This window comes from Megalops cyprinoides, chromosome 6 (assembly GCF_013368585.1).
Source record: "Megalops cyprinoides isolate fMegCyp1 chromosome 6, fMegCyp1.pri, whole genome shotgun sequence".
NCBI classification, from domain to species: Eukaryota; Metazoa; Chordata; class Actinopteri; order Elopiformes; family Megalopidae; genus Megalops; species Megalops cyprinoides.
In genome coordinates this window covers 21,343,153-21,360,698 of record NC_050588.1, presented here as the reverse complement: position 1 = coordinate 21,360,698, position 17,546 = coordinate 21,343,153, and the positions used below count along the sequence as shown (strand labels likewise).

At 42.2% G+C, this 17,546-nt stretch overlaps 1 protein-coding gene across 12 annotated transcripts in view; it reads right to left on the bottom strand.

The window, feature by feature from the left end:
- itpr1b (inositol 1,4,5-trisphosphate receptor, type 1b) overlaps window positions 1-17,546 on the bottom strand; it is a 116,926-nt gene that overhangs the window by 85,088 nt on the left and 14,292 nt on the right. For 4 of the 12 annotated variants that reach the window (XM_036531944.1, XM_036531949.1, XM_036531950.1 and 1 more), the window contains exons 4-12: window positions 7,540-7,655; window positions 6,748-6,834; window positions 5,051-5,209; window positions 2,803-2,901; window positions 2,018-2,101; window positions 1,637-1,783; window positions 1,180-1,284; window positions 401-445; window positions 255-284 (exon numbers count right to left, since the gene is read on the bottom strand). In XM_036531944.1, coding sequence (XP_036387837.1) covers window positions 255-284; window positions 401-445; window positions 1,180-1,284; window positions 1,637-1,783; window positions 2,018-2,101; window positions 2,803-2,901; window positions 5,051-5,209; window positions 6,748-6,834; window positions 7,540-7,655 — 872 coding nt within the window. The remainder of the gene's footprint in view (window positions 1-254; window positions 285-400; window positions 446-1,179; window positions 1,285-1,636; window positions 1,784-2,017; window positions 2,102-2,802; window positions 2,902-5,050; window positions 5,210-6,747; window positions 6,835-7,539; window positions 7,656-17,546) is intronic. The other 8 variants (XM_036531946.1, XM_036531953.1, XM_036531951.1 and 5 more) reach the window with 3 other exon arrangements.

Sequence of the window (17,546 nt, the reverse complement as noted above, 5' to 3'; positions counted from 1 at the left end):
GTGACACACTGCCATCTATGGGTTGGCATATATACAGACTGTGCTGGTAACATGCACTTACACATTTATATCATGACACCTAGTGGCGCTTTAGTGCAACTGTTAAACTAACAGGAGAACACACAAAGTACCTCTACAGAGTGGTTGCCAACTTATTTATGCAATGTGATGTATATGAGCATTATATACAGGCTGAACACGTGCACCATTCTTTTCTGAATGAGTGGAAAAATCTAGGATCTAGCACATTTTACCTGGAAATTAAAGGGGATAAAATCCACTGCCTGAAAATAAGAAGGGACCCAGCATGGGATTTAGATTACAGTTTCCACTTGGGTATTGACAGGCGTAACACAGTGTTATTCATTACACACTGATCTCCCATTCATTACACACTTACTGAGGAGCGTGATTCTTGGCACTCTTCCTCGTAATCTGGGTTCACCTGAAAAGAAAAACACACACAAACATACTCTCAATCTCTAACTTTTTTGACTTAAGTTATCAGTGATTCTGTGAAGCCCCATTTTCATCAGTATAACTTTAAGGGACATGAGGGCTCAGATGCTGGATAAAATGCAGTTACATCTGACAGAAGGGTCCAGTTTAAAAAGCTTAGCAAGTTAATGCAGACGACCTGAATGAGCACAAAATTAGCATTAGCAAAATTTAAATGGTTGTTTGAAAATGGTTACTTCATGAAATAATCCGATTCACATATCTAGGCCAAAGCCTGGAGTGGTATATGATTTATAGTCTACGTGGTATATCACATACAGGAGATCAATGTCGTTTACATGAGATCCATTCTAATGATTACACTAATTCATAAATTATTCTATTCATATATTATGAGTGCTGGACCAATATAAAAGACTTCAACACAAAGTGGATTTCCTTCAGACAAAAAACAACCACATTAGGACTATAAAGATGTAATAATGAAATAGGTAAGTTATATATTTAAGTAACAAAGTAATAAATAAACGGTTAAGATTATTTACGCACTAATGATGTCATTTTTTGTAATATGAGCTAGAATGTGACTCTGTATGACATGAATAATCAAAACTGCTTATGACATATCCATAGCCTCTTGTATTTTGGAAAAAAACAAGGCCTGAGTGACATGATTGGATAAGGCAACAGGACGTAATTCATATAAAGAGCACAACACACCTGACTCACCTCTGCAGCCAAGTAATGCCCAGTGGCCAGGTGTTTGAACCTAAACAGGCTGTTCCAATAACCAGCCCCACCCCGGCAGGGATCATGCTGCACCACCTGGCATTACAAAGAAAAAAAACGATGACAAACTTAAAATGACAGGATCCAGAGCCCAGGTGCAAAACTTAACAAGGAGCACAAATTCAATTCAGGATTTCCAGATACAGGGGCATCATCCATGCAATATTCCCACCAATGTAAATCAACATTATGGGTGACCATTTCCACAGCTGGAGATGAATGAAGAAACCCTGAAAATGCCAAATCTCCCGGGTGAAAGCGACCATATTCATAAAGGAGGGGAGATGTTGTCTGTGATGCTTTCGTACGTGGTGGGGGTCTGTCCTAGTCTGTGTCCGCCATCTTGTGTCTCTTCCTGTTGCCAAAATTCCTGCCAGGAAGCACTCACCTCCACCTCCCACAAGGCCTTGCTACTGGTGGCGGACGTGGCAGACTGGCGACCAGTGGTTCTGAGGAAGACGTACTGCTTCTTTCGGTGGTCATCACAAGTCAGGAACTTTTCCTGTTCTGCGTGGAACAGCCGCACAACATCACCCTGGACACAGGAGCAGGGAAACCGGTCTCATTACCCAGCATCAACTACTTCAGCAAAGTTATACAATGTAATGATAAACTCCTGCCTGTAATAGCACGTTTTACAGCCATTCAAGTAAACAAATATGCAATCGAGAGGCAACTTGTCAGTCTTTGTGAGTTTAAGGAATAAAAGCACCAATGTTTGTAATCATACACTTATATCTATAGAATAAAATACATATAAGAGCCTTACCCCCTTTAGTATGACCTCCTTGTTGTCACTCCATTTCATAAACAGAACTATTTTCCAACTGGTGTTACAGTTTACAGAGTTCACCTGAGGAATGAAAAAGAGCAGGGAGGATCAACATTATAATCCTGGGGACACAAGCTAATATACACAGAAGGACAGAGTAATTACCAGACCAATTAAACTAAACTCATCTGCTGACTTCACAACACAACTCTGTTTCATATGCAATCCCTTATTTCACAAGAGGTTTACATTGCACATTTGCTAAGAGATGATAATTCACTCAATTTCAGCAGTGCCACTCTGAAAGCAACATTTTTCCTTACATTATTACATTACATTAAATGGGGTTTTGGAAATCACTAAAGAACAAATTAACCCCACAGGTTATACACATTGTGGTGGAAATTCCACCACAGACTTTTGTTCCACATGTTTACGGCTCCTGAAACTATCCTCTCTCCCCTAGAGTTGTATTAAAAGCTACCCAATCCTCTACATGTAACAGCTCTGTGAGACGGAAGTTGTGCACTTCCTTGCCCGAGTGTTCTTTGTCAGCAAGTTAACAGGTTTGTACCCTAATACCCTCAAACATCACCTCAGTGTGGAGATGTGAAGAAAAATATGCATCAATGAAGTGTAGTGACTGTAGCATTCTACTGACATGAAAAGGACTCTGCAGTTGATTTTTCCACTCTCAGAGCAACTTCAGGCCATAGCACAGTAAGATAGATTTGGTATGGCAGGACAGACACTACAGCAGGACATAAATCTGTTAGACACACCTCATTGCATCCTGGGTTGTCCACAAGCTGATGGCTGCTGGCGTGGAGTGGCTGTCCAGCATTCACGGGGTTAAGAACCACTTTGTCTCCAATCACCACCTGCATTAAGAGGTGGAGAAACAGACTTTGTTCACTTCCTGCACATCAGCAAAGTAGCACGCTCGCACGCACACACACACGCATCAGGTGGCTCATTCAGGGATTGTAAGCACATGCACACACATCCACACATACGCATGCACTCATGTCTCTCAGTTAGTACATTAGGCACCCAGAGCACAAACACGCACACACACATACAGGAAATAATCGGCTCATCCAGAGGAGATTGAAAGGATGTTTATTACTTCAGGAAGAGCAGTTTGTAAGGGTAATGTGTCCTTCACAGCATGTATTAATAATAAATGAAAGCCTGGCAGCTGGAGACAGTCCAGTGTGTGATGAGGAAGAGGCTGGAGCAGGAACACAACAAGGTGAAGTTCTCCAAACAACTCAACAGGATGCTACAGTTCAGGGCTCTGACTGAACTGGATTTCCAGGGTCAAACAGCGTATTAGATTCCTATCTGATGCTGTTCAGCATGCATATCTCAGTAATAGCCTTTTGTTTTCAGCAGAGAAATAAAGATTTCCTCTACTCATTCTAGTGCCGATGTTTTTACACAGGGCTGTTTAACCGAAAATACCAAAGGGTACCAGTCAGAGGGGAATTATCCTTCCACATGAACACCAGAGAGGAGCACAGATAATGATGGTTCTCTCCAAAATAAATGTACAATTCAAGCACCCAGCGGTCCACTCCAAAAGGCAGAAGAAAGGGTAAAATGAAACATGCAGGGCAGCAACTATTTACCTATTTACAAACTCTTCATGTCTGTGTGCAGATGTGTGTGTGTGTGCATGTGTGTGTGTGTGTGTGTGTGTGTGTGTGTGTGTGTGTGCGCGTGTGTGCGTGTGGAAGCACAAAGGAACAGTTCAAGCCAAATTCTCTTGAAATCTTCAATTTCTGGTTAACATATAATTTATATGGCACAATCACACAGCTGAAAGAGTTTGATAGTTGACATGACAACAATGTTAGAAGTTGTTAGGTGTTAGAAATTTTAGAAGTGTGTTTCATAATGATAGTTTTATCCATGACTAGCTTCTAAACCCATTATGGTGGCCTGCAAACGGTCTGGAGGAGGAGGCAGATTAGGTGTACTGATAGCCTACGTTGTCCCAGAGTCCATCTTGTTAATTGTCTTAGCAGCAGACACTGCATCCAGTAGCCTTAAGACCAGAGATTTTGAGAGAGATCTCTGCCCTTAAGTTGCAGGCTTGCATAACCACAAAATCTCCCGATGAACTTCTCCACAGGTCTTTAAAAGGTGGTTACATCACATCTCTGAGCTGCCCTGCAGAGCATTTTTAGCTGACCTGACTGGATAGCTTTTTCACAATGCAGATCCATCACCAGTTCTGCCAGCTCTACTGACCCAGGGTGTTTATACTTCTCAGGTTCTTGGTTCTGACCCTGGGGACAGGTGCCAATGCTGCATCACCGTGTGCAGAAACAGGCAGGTCTCATTTTAATCACTTGGCCTCACAACCTCTTAAAGCCACAATCTCAGATTCTGTGAGGACAAGCTCAGGTCATCAGTGACCATGAGGACAGATATTTTGACCAGAAAAAGCTTTAAATTTTGTTTCACTTAATTCTGGCCATGATAACTCCAGGACCAACTCACTGGATAGCACCAACTCACTGGATTTCAACTGAAACTATGAACTCTGTTGATTGGTGATCCATAGTCTTTCTAGTACTAGTGTAACAATGTCTTATTGTAAGGATTTAGTCCATATCTTTTGTTGCTGTTGCGGTCCAATCCAAAGCAACATCAACAAAAAATCAGTTTTGAGAGAATGACCATAAATACAACTTAAATACAACAAAATACAACACCAAATTCTCCTTCATTTTACCTTTTTTAACTGATGAAAGAAAAATGATGGGGTGTACATATTTACAAAAATTTCTTAAGATTTCGGTCACTGATTCCAAAATTGTGAGTAGTTTTGCAAACATGAAGCAATGAATCTAGCATTGTTCTCCACTGATAACAGCCTAGTTTTACAAATAAGAAGGCTCTGATCTAATGTTGCAAGGACTAATGCTACTTTAAGAGTAAAAAAAAAAAAAAAAAAAGACATTGACAAAGACAGCATGTTCCCTTTGACCTGACCTTCGAACCCATGGTGCCACTTACACTATCCCCAATGGAGCGCAACTTGTAGAAGGGCTGGATGTAGAACCAGGAGCCCTCATTCCCTGCAGAGTCCAGCGTCACCCTCATGGCGTTTTTCTCCAGCAGGGCTGGGAGACGTTTGTTCACTGTCAGGTACTTATTACTCTTCAGATGCAATAGCTGGAACACAGAGCCTGTGAGTCAGAGCCGATCAGCACAAAAGATCACAAGGACACAGGAAATACTATGGGGAAAAATACATTTTTCATAAGGGTGATAAATACATTCAGTGAAGGGGGGTTTTGGTGGTCTTGGATAATTGTGAAACCACAGAGCAAGTTGTCTATGGTTAGTATAGGTACTACAGCACTGAAGACAGTTTTTAGAAATTCCCAGAAAGCATGGCATATTAATACATACCAACCACATGAATGCATTCTGGCCTTGTATCCCAAGCTCTAGAAATGCTACAGGGACCTTTGTACAGATATGGACCCTCTTAAACCTCCACTGCTTCAAGACAATGACAAATATTTCAAAGCAGCCTACTACAAGACATTTGAGGGTGACCTCCAGGTGACCTCTAGGTTTCTGCTTATAACCTGATAAAGCTGACTGTCATTTACTGAAGTTTCTTCCTCATAGCAAACACAAGCCATTTGTCCTCTGAGGAAACATCTGATCAACTGCCCTCAAATCTACATAACATCTACAAAATAGCGTCAAATCTTTGACTCCAACAATGTAAACACTCTGCTGGCAACTGGCCTCTCTTTCCTTTTTCCTTTTGTCAGCCCGGTCTCAGCGCTCTTGGCAGTAGCTCTGCCCAGTGCTATGGTGACAGGGCGATGAGAGTTGAGCTCTAGAGCTCGACGTGACATAAACAGAGGGCCAATAGGCCTCAGTCTGGAAGGAAGTGTTAGAAAAACAGTGCTTGACCGGATCCCTCCTGTCAGCAAACCCACTGTAACCCTCCTGGGCCTGCATTACAAATCTAACACCCTGATACAGTAACCCATATCCCAAATACCCATGATCCCAACCCAAATGATACCAGCAACCCTCTTGGCCTACTTCACAGCTGCCCCACTTTAACATGATAAACTAGCCACATCAAAAGTCATATGAGAGGATATACGCATCCGAACTTGCTATCAGAACTAACTATAAGAACCAACTCTAAAAAAGGCTTTGCGTTAGGGTTGTGTGATAAGGCCTTCATTTACACAGTGCTAAACTGTGGGGGTACTTTAAACCAGGGCAATAGTGTGGTATAGTGGGGAGACACAGGGAAGTAGTGTGCTGTAGTGGTAAGGAGCAGCACTGTGGTGTAGTCTTAAGGAGCTGGGCAGCAGTGTGGTCTAGTGGTAAGGAGCAGGGAATCAGTGTGCTTTAGCAGTAATGAGCAGCAGTGTGCTTTAATGATAAGGAGCGGCAGTGTGATGTAGTGGCAAGGAGCAGCAGTGTGATGTACTGGCAAGGAGCAGCAGTGTGATGTACTGGCAAGGAGCAGGCCAAAGGAGTCAGTGGCAAGCTGGGACGTGGCAGGGCCACGGCTGTGCATCAATGGTCATCGTGTCTGAGGGCCTCACAGGGCCTCACTGACCCTCAAGCGGGTCAATGGGGAGGAAATCCTCTCACCGCCTGACAGGTTCAAAACATGGTAAACATGCTCTCAATCACAAGGACAAGGACAAGGACCTGGAGACGTTACACACCTGGATCACATTGCCGTACTGAATCACCGTTCCTAGCAGCTTTCGGTTTTCTGACTCATTTTGCTTCTTTTCCAGATCGGCAGCATGCTGCAACCAAAAGCAGACTAATTAGCAAACAATGTTGTTCGTATCATTTCAGTTACTTTTTAAGGTTGTTTCAGGTATATTTTTTACAAATTCAAAAATTCCAGTAAAGTCACACCAGCATAAAAAGGTAACTGCCAAGCACTGGTCCGGCATCAGGTTAAAGGTTAAAGTTGTAGTCAGGGTGCATGAAATATTCATTATCATTCAACTTTTAGTTATCATGGATTTATCAGTTATCAGGGTTATCAATTTTACAGTACACACATACACACTGAATACAGCTGATACTCCTCAGGAGAAGGAATAGGAACACTAGACAGAGCATAAGGGTAGGGTGCATCAGTAGAAAGGGGAAAAAAAACACGGGGAGTTTATCTTGCATTTTTACAGATTTGTGTTTTCCTTTTTTGTTGTTTTTGTGATGGCAAAGTGTAACTGCATAGACGACTCTTCAAACAGGGCCTGCCTTTCCAGCCGGTGTGCCTACAAAAGCTTGCGAGGGCACACAGGCATACGAAATGGCCTGTGCCACGACTTACCATGGTACAGTCAACTCCAGAGCTGCAGTTCATATAGAACAACACACTTAATTCAAGCAGCCATATACTCTTGTCTGAAAAGTAGAGCATGTGCAATGTGTTGAATGCTCTCCTGGTGGAATAGTAAAAATGGGTCACAGGCAAAAGGTACAGCAAAAACACTCACGTGCAGTTTGTTCAGGAGAACCGTGTCAGTCGTGCTGCTCCCACCCGGTTTGGCAGCCTTCCAGAACTGCTTCTGCGCGGAGTATCTGTTCATGGGGCACAACTTGAACAGGCAATCTGAAGATGAGAAAGAGCACATAAAGGCCCATTAGTACCCCCCCAGGGCTTGAGTAAAGGCAAAACACTAAACTATCACTAAACTAAAATAATCTTAAATTCAGAACTGTGTGTAATTGCCTAACGGCATTCTGGCAAGAGAGTAAAGAGTAAGCTGCCTTGAGTTAGTGATTGGTGTACATCGGCTGTCTTGCAATGCATGAACACATTAATCTGGTCACACTGCAGACCGAGGTATCTTTAAAATCATTACAAATCTCGTAACATGCACATAAACACCATGACAGTCCCAACTGAGCTAACACATTGTTCCTCAAGCTCAAAGAACAACTACCTGAGAGGAGGAGGGGATGTGATTATCTGTGACAGGTATAAAAATAGCCCAACTGAGAGTGAAGCGGAGCTGTGCCTACAATGGGTCCGGCACCAGAGTGCGCTGGGATTAGCTGTCAAGAGACCAGGGGCAAAAGCAAAGAATGGGTAGGCATAGGCATACAGTAGTGTGAGAGAGGCTATGGGGCAGCAATGTGGATGGCGTTGGGGTGACAGATAGGGTTGAGCAAAGGGGAAGGGATTGTGGGCTAGGTACACCTGGCATAGGGGAGTGAGGAGGTGAGGGTTAGTTGAGCCAGTAGAAGTAGAACAGCAGCGCCGCCTGACAAATAGGCCTATGTGAGGAATAAGTATGTACAGGATATAGAGTGATATCAGGTGAGAGACTATGGCTGTGCCAGGCAGTGGAACAGGCTCAGGGAGTATTGATTTTCCAGCAGGTGTCCGTGATGATCATTAACTGCAGGCAGGAAAGGCTGCGGGCCATTCTAAAGCAGAACAGTTAAACACTATGTGAATGAGCAGGGGAGGCTGCTAATGGTGATGGCAATGACAATGAGAAACTATCCCCAGCCATGCTTAAGAAACCACACAGTACAGCTTTACTTTAGCCTACTTACTTTTATGGAATGCATTTGCAGGTTCCGGAACACTAACAGTTTACATGGCTGGACCAAGGTAATATTAACAATTTGCTATATGGTGAAAACCATCAACACAAATACCGTATGCCTAGATTTTCAGATTCTCATTAAAATAAGCAAACCCTCCCTAGGAAAATCTGTGAAACAGCGTAACCTTAGTTAATGGCAAAACAGACACAAAACAAATGCACAAAAAAATGCTGGCTAGGACAGGATCCAATAAACAGTCTGGCAATGGGACTGGAATCATACAGCCTCATAAGGTGAGCTCATCCTGGGGGAGAGAGGCCCTTGGGGCTACATGCACTCCGTCTGTCCCAACTAAAATATTTACAAAACCCGGAATTTCTACACAGACAAACCACACATGTCTCTTCTTCTCACCCATTCACTGTGTATACTTTCCCTGATCTATAAGGAGCCTGTACCCTCCAAGCCAATGACATGGGGATTTCAAGGATAAAAACTTAAATCTTCCATTCATGTGAATATAAGAGGCATGCGTTTCACACCGCACAGTTTAGTTAACCATACATCATTTATTGAATTGGTCACACTGTAGTTTATAAAGGCCTATTTTTACTATTAGCAAATCATTGAAAAAATATTACGAATTATTACTATTAATTCAGATAATAATATTTTAGTTATTCAGCACACATTCTGTAGTTGGATAATAAAACAAAACTCTTTGTTTTGAAATTCTTTCAAGATCAAGACTGTCTTAAAAATGTACTGTACGTACTTGCATTCAGTTTTCTTGTTATGAATTCAGATCAGGTTGTAACACTGACCAAAATGGAAAATCTGTTATCTAATTACTACCTGCTTCCTGTCTGCTTACAAACTGCTTTTGCACAAAAACAAGAAATATCTGTTCAGTAGTAACATATTTGTTTTTTTTTTCCTAACATTATCAATATAAGATGTGACCACAAAATTGACCTGGCATGGCACAGGTTTAATGGGACAGTAATAAGTATTACATTTAAGGAGGAGCTTGAGGGAGGGGAGACAGACACATGTTCTATTTAAGACAGTAGCACACAAAAGATGCAATAAATATCTACTGAGTACCAATACAGTAGCTGACATGCCATATAACAATAGTGTAATAAAAGTTCCAAGGTTAGTCATATGGATGCATGCACTTCCACCCAGAAATAAGCACAATGGCTACACATCCAAAATGTTTGAGAGTGTTTTTTTTCTTTACTCAATCCTATTTACTTCTACTGGTGGAGACTAAAAGTCTCCATCATATTTTTCACTGGCATGGGTATTCTGTTGCATTTCATGACAGAAAATCTGATTTCTGGTGAAACACAGAGAAAGTGCTTAATATAGCACATTCTTCTGCCTTTGCAGAACAGTGCAGGGTCTACAGAGAGAGAACAGAGAGAGACCATCACTTCAACTTTTACCCACGTAATGGAAAAGACACATCGCCAAAAGAACTTCCGTCTCCTAAAAAGCTCTCACCTCAAGTCTCAGAGGTGACATGAAAGCAATTACCACCGTGTGGCCTCTGCCCAAGATCAGAGACGAGGAAGCGCGACTTTGAACGGCGGACTAAATCTCCCTGGATACCCTTCCTTTTAAATAGCTTAAGTGGGCTATTAATACCCGGCAGGGATCTACAGATTTATCGCTGGCACACTTTAGCAGCGCGCTGCTAAGATGCTAAGATGCTGCCGTTACAGCGCCATTTCTCCACCTGTCTGAGAGAGGCTGCGGCTGGCGACAGTGGCAGGAATGTGCAGCCGCTCCAGATGGCCCCAGATGCCACAGCGAGCCTTACGGACAGAGGCCTTGAGATGCAAAGAGCCTTTCAGCCAGCGGCCCACAGAAACAGCGTGCCTCACAAACAGATCACAGATGCAGAAAAATCCTTTCAGACAGAGCGTGATTTTTGTTAACCAAAAATCGCTCTGTCACTTAACAAATTTCGCAAGCTTGGCCGGAAAATATTTTATCACACTTGTCATTTTAGTGGACAAAAAAATCCCCTTATTCATAGAGAATGCTACAGAATCTGCATGGCTGTGCTTTATATTGGTGCTCTAGTCAAGTCCATCCTTTTGTTTATTATGCCACAGGAATGATGTAGAGCACTCGCCATCAGGGAGGCCTCAAGTTTTGTGACTATGTATCTACAGTCACCAATGTCTATTATTATACAAAGTATGAACAGTCCACAGTATGGACCAACAGGTTTCAAAAACTCTGCAAAAACATGGAGGACAATGACAATCATTTTACAACAACCTTGTGCAATTCTATGTTAAAAAGCCAGTGATAAATTCCACATATTATATACTGTTTAGCCAGAAACATTTGTTAACATGACTTATAAGATGCTTAGCACAAATGTTGATCGTGTCATTTCATATACTTTCCAACTCAGAGTTTCTGTCAATTTTCCGAAAGCGCTAAAATAAATGCGACGCATGTATATTTAGCAGAATTTCTAGTGATAGCATTAGAATTAGCATTATCTTGAGAGTTAGCATTAGCATTAGCATGTGGGTAAGTGTTAGCATTAGCATTTCCGTTATTATTAACATTAGCATTAGATACAAGGTTAGAATTAGCTGGTGTGTTAACAGAAAATTGAACTGGGGAACATACGACCCTGGGAACACAGACACACTCTGATGACAGACAAAATTTCATAATGATGGACAGGTTTCAGCCCTGCCTGATCCTTGTGGAATCCTTGCAGAGGTCCTCAAACACAGCCCACAGGACTTTACAGACACAGGCTCACACAGACACTAAGGTCCACAGCCCCAGCTCACAGAGATGTAGACATCCACTGTCACAGTGGTTAAGAAACTGGGCTTGTAACAGACAGCTCCTGGATTCTAGATAGCCAGGTGTATACTGTAAAGTGAACACTGAAAACAATTTGCATTGGATTATGGCCTCTGCTGAGCAAGCAACTAGTATTACTAACAAAAGAAAAACAAATTAAAATTTACTTCACTCTTCTTAACACTGAAGCCCTTGCACAGACAAGGGCACAAAGGTGAATCCACCCTATCGTTCTGGACCCTGACACTGTCGCTACAGAGGAGAATCAGTTCTGGAATTAATCTGAACAGTTCTGGGCCAGATGCTGTGTTTTTTTTTTGTTTTTTTTTAATTTCTGCATTCTTGGACGAGGAGGATTTGCGTAAGAGATTGTGATGTTGCCTATGCTGCTGTTAACCCTCGATCTCATTAGTCACCGTTGGCAACCGCCACGTCTCAGCCCGTGCTTGGCCACACTCCGGGAACGTGACGCCATTCTGCGACCCTGGCTGTGACATGCTGCAGGGGTGCAGAGGAAGCACGCTGACACGCCGTGCTGACAGGTTCCTGCGCCCTAACTGCTGCGGGTGGGCGGGAGGAAACCGCGCGTGGAAATGTCACACAGCTGTGACGGAGGGGACGTCACACACCACCACCCCCAGCAGTGACAGTGACCCTTTAAGCCTTGGTTAAGCGTGTCTCAGATACACAGCTCAGCAGCAGTCTGCAGAAACCTTACATTCCTTCCCTGCACTAGCTCTACAATATGTACCATCAGATAACAACACATACTGAACCACTGCTACTGCTCTACACCCACCAACACCACTACCACCAAGAGACCCTATTTCACACTCACTCAGATACTTGACAATAGATTAAAGGCACAATACCCATCCAACTCCATTTCATTTCATTACTGTTCCAGGTTAAGTGGGGGAGACCATGCATTACTCATGAGGAACAGAACAGAAATAGAAGCCCTAAATTATTTTATTTTGATGTACATTTTAGTTGACAGTGCAATATCCCAGTCTTTAGTGCTGACATAAGTCAATTTCTGCCCAGTTCAGCTTTATACACAGTGAGGCCCTGCAGGTGTGTTATCCCAGGATATAATGACTGGGCCATCTGACTAGTGCTGATATTATGCTACAAATAATCCATTGTTCTACACCTCACATATCCATTACTACCCAGTCTGAAAGTAATCCCATTAGATACCCAATAGCCTGGATCCCCCAGACTTTCTAGAGAAGACTTTATGGGGAAGTCTAACCACAGCATACAGTACACTGTGGCTCAGAGACCAGAAATATGCAAAGGCTAGACTTGCAAGTTGTTAACTGTGTGAGGTCATGCATGCATGTTGAATAGTGTAGTGTGCTCTGTGACTTGCTGTGTGTTAAATCACAATACCCCCTGTGTGTTACAGTATCTCATGAGTGTCACAGTTCAGCTTGTCCTGAACATTAGTCTCTGTTACGGTAAATCATGCCCTGATTGTTACTATGTTACAGTGGCATGTGTGTTACAGTTACTTCTTATGTAACAATGCTCTCACCTTTTATCTCACTTTGTATGTTACAGAGCTCTGTGTGCTACAGTCACTTACACAATCCTGTGTGTTACAGTCACCTGAGTATGTTACAGTGCCCTGTGCATTACAGTGCAGTTCCTCCTGTGTGTTAGGGTGTGTTAGTGTGCATGACTGTGTGCACCGGTAAGTGTGCAGTAATATTAATCAGTGGGTGTTACTTTCAATTAAAGGAGTCCTCTCTGTTGCAGTACAGATAGTCCTGTGTTAGTGTGTCAATATGTGCTGGTGACCTGTGAGTCTCACAATTCAGCTTATGCTGTGCTCTGTATTTACTGAAAGACAGCAGAGCTGAGTGTCTGTCAGAGCCATTCTCACAGCCACAATACGGAGCAACACGAGAAAGTTCCAATCCATTTGCATGTCAGTTTGAATTGCATATCATACTGTAGCCTATCATTTGCACAGTTTAAAACCAGATAGAGTGCGCTGCAACTGTTACTAAGGATGAGTAAAAACCACAGAGATTAGTAAATGAGCAGGTACAGACATTATTGCTATATATTAAGTCTCTGCTATGTGGTCTGAATTACTTCTACACATATTGAATGTTGCAAAAATATTGATTTTCTCATTACAATAAACCAAAAACCTTAGAGGTACTAACTTCAGCGCTGTCCTTCTAAATGAACATTCAGAGTGCAACACCCTGTAATGTACATCTGGCAATCTTAGCTTCAAGTTCAACATGGACTTAACTGGCTGATAATGTACAGTACATGGGCATCAGTTTGTTTTGAAAAGTGCTGGGGACAATGGCGGGTTCAACGTGTTCACACCTTTTTAAAATGGTGGGGACGAAATGGGCCAGGACATGTCCCCACCATCCCCAGCGTAAATGACGCCTATGGTACAGTATCATCAGACCATGGATTTAAAAATAAGAAACAATCGGTAGAATTGAAACACAACAGCCCCATATTAGCATCCAAAGTAACAAAAATTCAGAACTGTCTCAAAACTTTTGGGGATACCTCTACAGCAATTCTGTAATCAGGACAGAAACATTTGCATGCATGTAGCCTTCTCATTCGTTAAAGAAATTACAATTGCTTCCAGGTAAATTGGTTTCCCATGATTCAGTGTGTCTAAGCAGGTCAGTTGCACTTGCTCTGGTTTGGTTCTGGGTCAACAATATCGTATACCTCCACCAGAGTATAGCACTGTACACAGACTGGCCCATCTAATGTATTTACTGGTTACACTCTTAAGGGCAGATGTTTACTTCTGTTAACAAGTGGTGTAAAAAGTCTGAATCTGTGGAACATCAGAAAGTCATTCAATTAGCACAGCATAAACAGATGCAAGCAACTAACTTAAAATATAGAAAAAAATACTTTAAGATTAATAAAACATATGTTTCAGACTTATCATGTAATCAAACAAGATTCAAGACTGCTTCTTCATGCGTTACTTGACGGGGCGGCAGTGTAGTACAGTGGTAAGAGGCAGGACTCATAACTGAAAGGTTGCTGGTTCGATTCTCCACTGGGGTACTGCTACTGCAAACCTGGGCAAGGTAATTAACCTACCATTGCCTCAGTAAATATCCAGCTATGTAAATGAATAACATGTAAAAACTGTAACCTATGTAAGTTGATCTGGATAAGAGCGTCTGCTAAATGCCAATAATGTAATGTAACTTGATAGACATTAATCGTGAACTTCCATTTAGGGCAATGTATTGTTTTTTATATGCTTGAGCAACCATCCATTCCTTGACCCTGCATTTCCTCTTTGGAAACAAATAATTAGATTACATCTTGTTTCCTTATATGAAAAAACAGTCTGGTCATCATCCTTTTCACTCCTCATCACCAGAAGCATGACCACATAAAGTAAGAGCAAGAAACTATGGCAAGTAGAAAGAGACCCACAAGGCAGTGCAAAACCCCCTCTACAAACTACTAATGCCTTACCCCCACCATACAGCCCTTCTGCTGACTCTCTACCAAAACCCTCAGTTTACCACCACTCTTACTCACACACAACTGCTTAAAAGCAAGAAAGGCAACAAAGAATATTAAGCTGTTGCCATGGAAAAGGGGGGTGTGATTCTAAAGGTAGCACTAAACATTCTTTATTCTTTCAGGTGATGGTGCAGAAAAAGGGAAATCAGATCTGATTAGATGACCGTTGATGGTGTGTGTGTTTGTGTGTGTGTGTGTGTTTAGGGATGGGGTCATGGGGAAGAGGAATGCAGCTGAATCACTCTTTCCAGCCATCATGACTACCAATCACAGCAGCCCCCCACCCCCCTAAACCACACACACACACACACACACACACACACACACAAGATCTAGATCTTTAGCAAAGCCAGCATCACAACAGGAAGACAAGCAGAGAGTAAGGAACTGACTTGAGACGAGGAATACATTCACACACTTGCCAGAAGACATGCATGCGCACACACTCACGTGCATGGTCATACACATGCGCAAACATGCACACAAATTTGTTTAAGGAGATTAGATGAGATTGCTCTGATTGCTCTGCTCTGCTTAGTTTTAGAAAAAAAAACAAGGAAACGCCAGCAAGAGGCACACTGAAGAATGCAGCCTGTCAGATTAGATTTTTGTTTTCATTCCTCTGAAATCACAATACTCAACCTATGCAGCTTATAAACATTTAAGTCAATACTCATCTGGTAACAGCACTCAGTCATTTATCTTAACAAGCCCCAAACAAGATATGACTCTGCCTACCCTGTTTTCACAGAAAAAATGATCAATTTAATCTTGATGACCTTGATTTAGATAAATGAAGTCACAGAAGCTCACATGGGCAATCATGTCATTTCACTCGGAAATTAATTTCCAAAAGCCCACATTGGAGGTGTGCCAGGACCTAGTGCTACTTCATTTTCGGCTCCATTACAGAAATCTGCAGCCACTACACTGGGCCTGATGAGGCGGCCTTTTAAAGCCATTTTCAGAATGCACCATTGACCCCACTGCCAAAATCCCTGAAGTCCTTGAAATGTGTCATTTCAGAGGGAACATCTGTGCTTTCACAGCTGTCTCCAGATCTTACCCATGCTCTTTTGTTTATGAAACACAAAAGCAGACAGTGCATTTAGGACACCATCAATGTTGTAGGAATAAAATCCAGAGTCAGACACAGAATCATATTAACACACAAGACAGTAAAAACCACATAACCACACTGATAAGGGACAGAACCACAATAACCAACTCTATAAAGTTGGACTCGGAGCCATACTCATAGTATGCTTTAGCTGACAAAATGCTAGCACACTCATATCTTTGACATGCTGCTGTACTGCACCACTATACTACTATTACCTGCACTGTCTAATTAAGTGATCATGACTATCCTCATATGAGGTAAATGACTTATTCTCAACAGCTCATCTTAAATTCTGTTCACACAGAAACAATATTACATTCTTAGTCAAATTCAAATGGGTGTAAACATTTTTCCTTTTTTAAATTATTTTCCCTTTGTTTCATCAACTATTTGTGAACACCAAACAAATATAAAGCTCTCCCCAATGCAACAACCTCTGCACCCAAGTGGATGCACAGGACAAGGCACATACAATCCTCTGATAAACTTACAAGCCAATGTGACTACTTTTCACACAATTCCCAATGTGCATCAGGAGGCAAATTCAGGATTGGCACATCCCCCTGGTGCAATCCACGTACCTCATACATGTACTCTCCCCTATCTGCAGGGAAACACAGCCAATTTATAATACAGTCATAGGGCTTAGCCTGCATCATAAACAAGCGCCTTTACTGTCTGAGCCACTCAGAAGCTCCCAATGAGCTTTCCATGGAAATCAGTGCCTGTACAAATGGAAGGACCACTGCTTCTTTCCCAGAATACCTTGCAAAACTGCGCAAACTGAAGGGCTGAAAGTGTGCACTAAATAGAAAGTTCACTTGCAGGTCTGTTTTAGAGCTTCTCACAGGTCACTCACATTGATGGAATCTGTTAGCAAACTGGGACTTCTGTGCAGGCATGTTCTTAGAAACCCATGTGAGGACCACAGGACAGGGACGGGGCCTCGGGAGTATATATTCATACATTTAAATTTCTCTGACCTTATTTTCCATTGTTTTATCATTATTTTTTGCCGCATTGTGCAATGTTCCTTAAGATTTTTTTAGTCCCTGTTGTCCTGGAAACCATACAGGTGTACATGTAGCAGAGGAGATTTTAAAATGTTGCTGAGCTATAAGGATTTCATGCATTAGGCTACCCAGTTTCAGAGTACTTCTTTCTAGGGCATGGCTCATCGGGGCAACACGCTTGTCATTCAACAACTCAATCTGCACAAGGTCAGACTACATGGAAACTATGGTAACTAGAGGCTCTTCTTCTCTCAACATTGACAGCTGAATGCAGCTGTACTCATCATGACAACGCTTACAGGGCAGGATACACACTAAACTGACCTTCAGCTTCATAAGACACATATGCATAAAAGCATGCTACTTACAAACACACAACACCCATTGACATACTGACGCAAACACCGTAACGCCA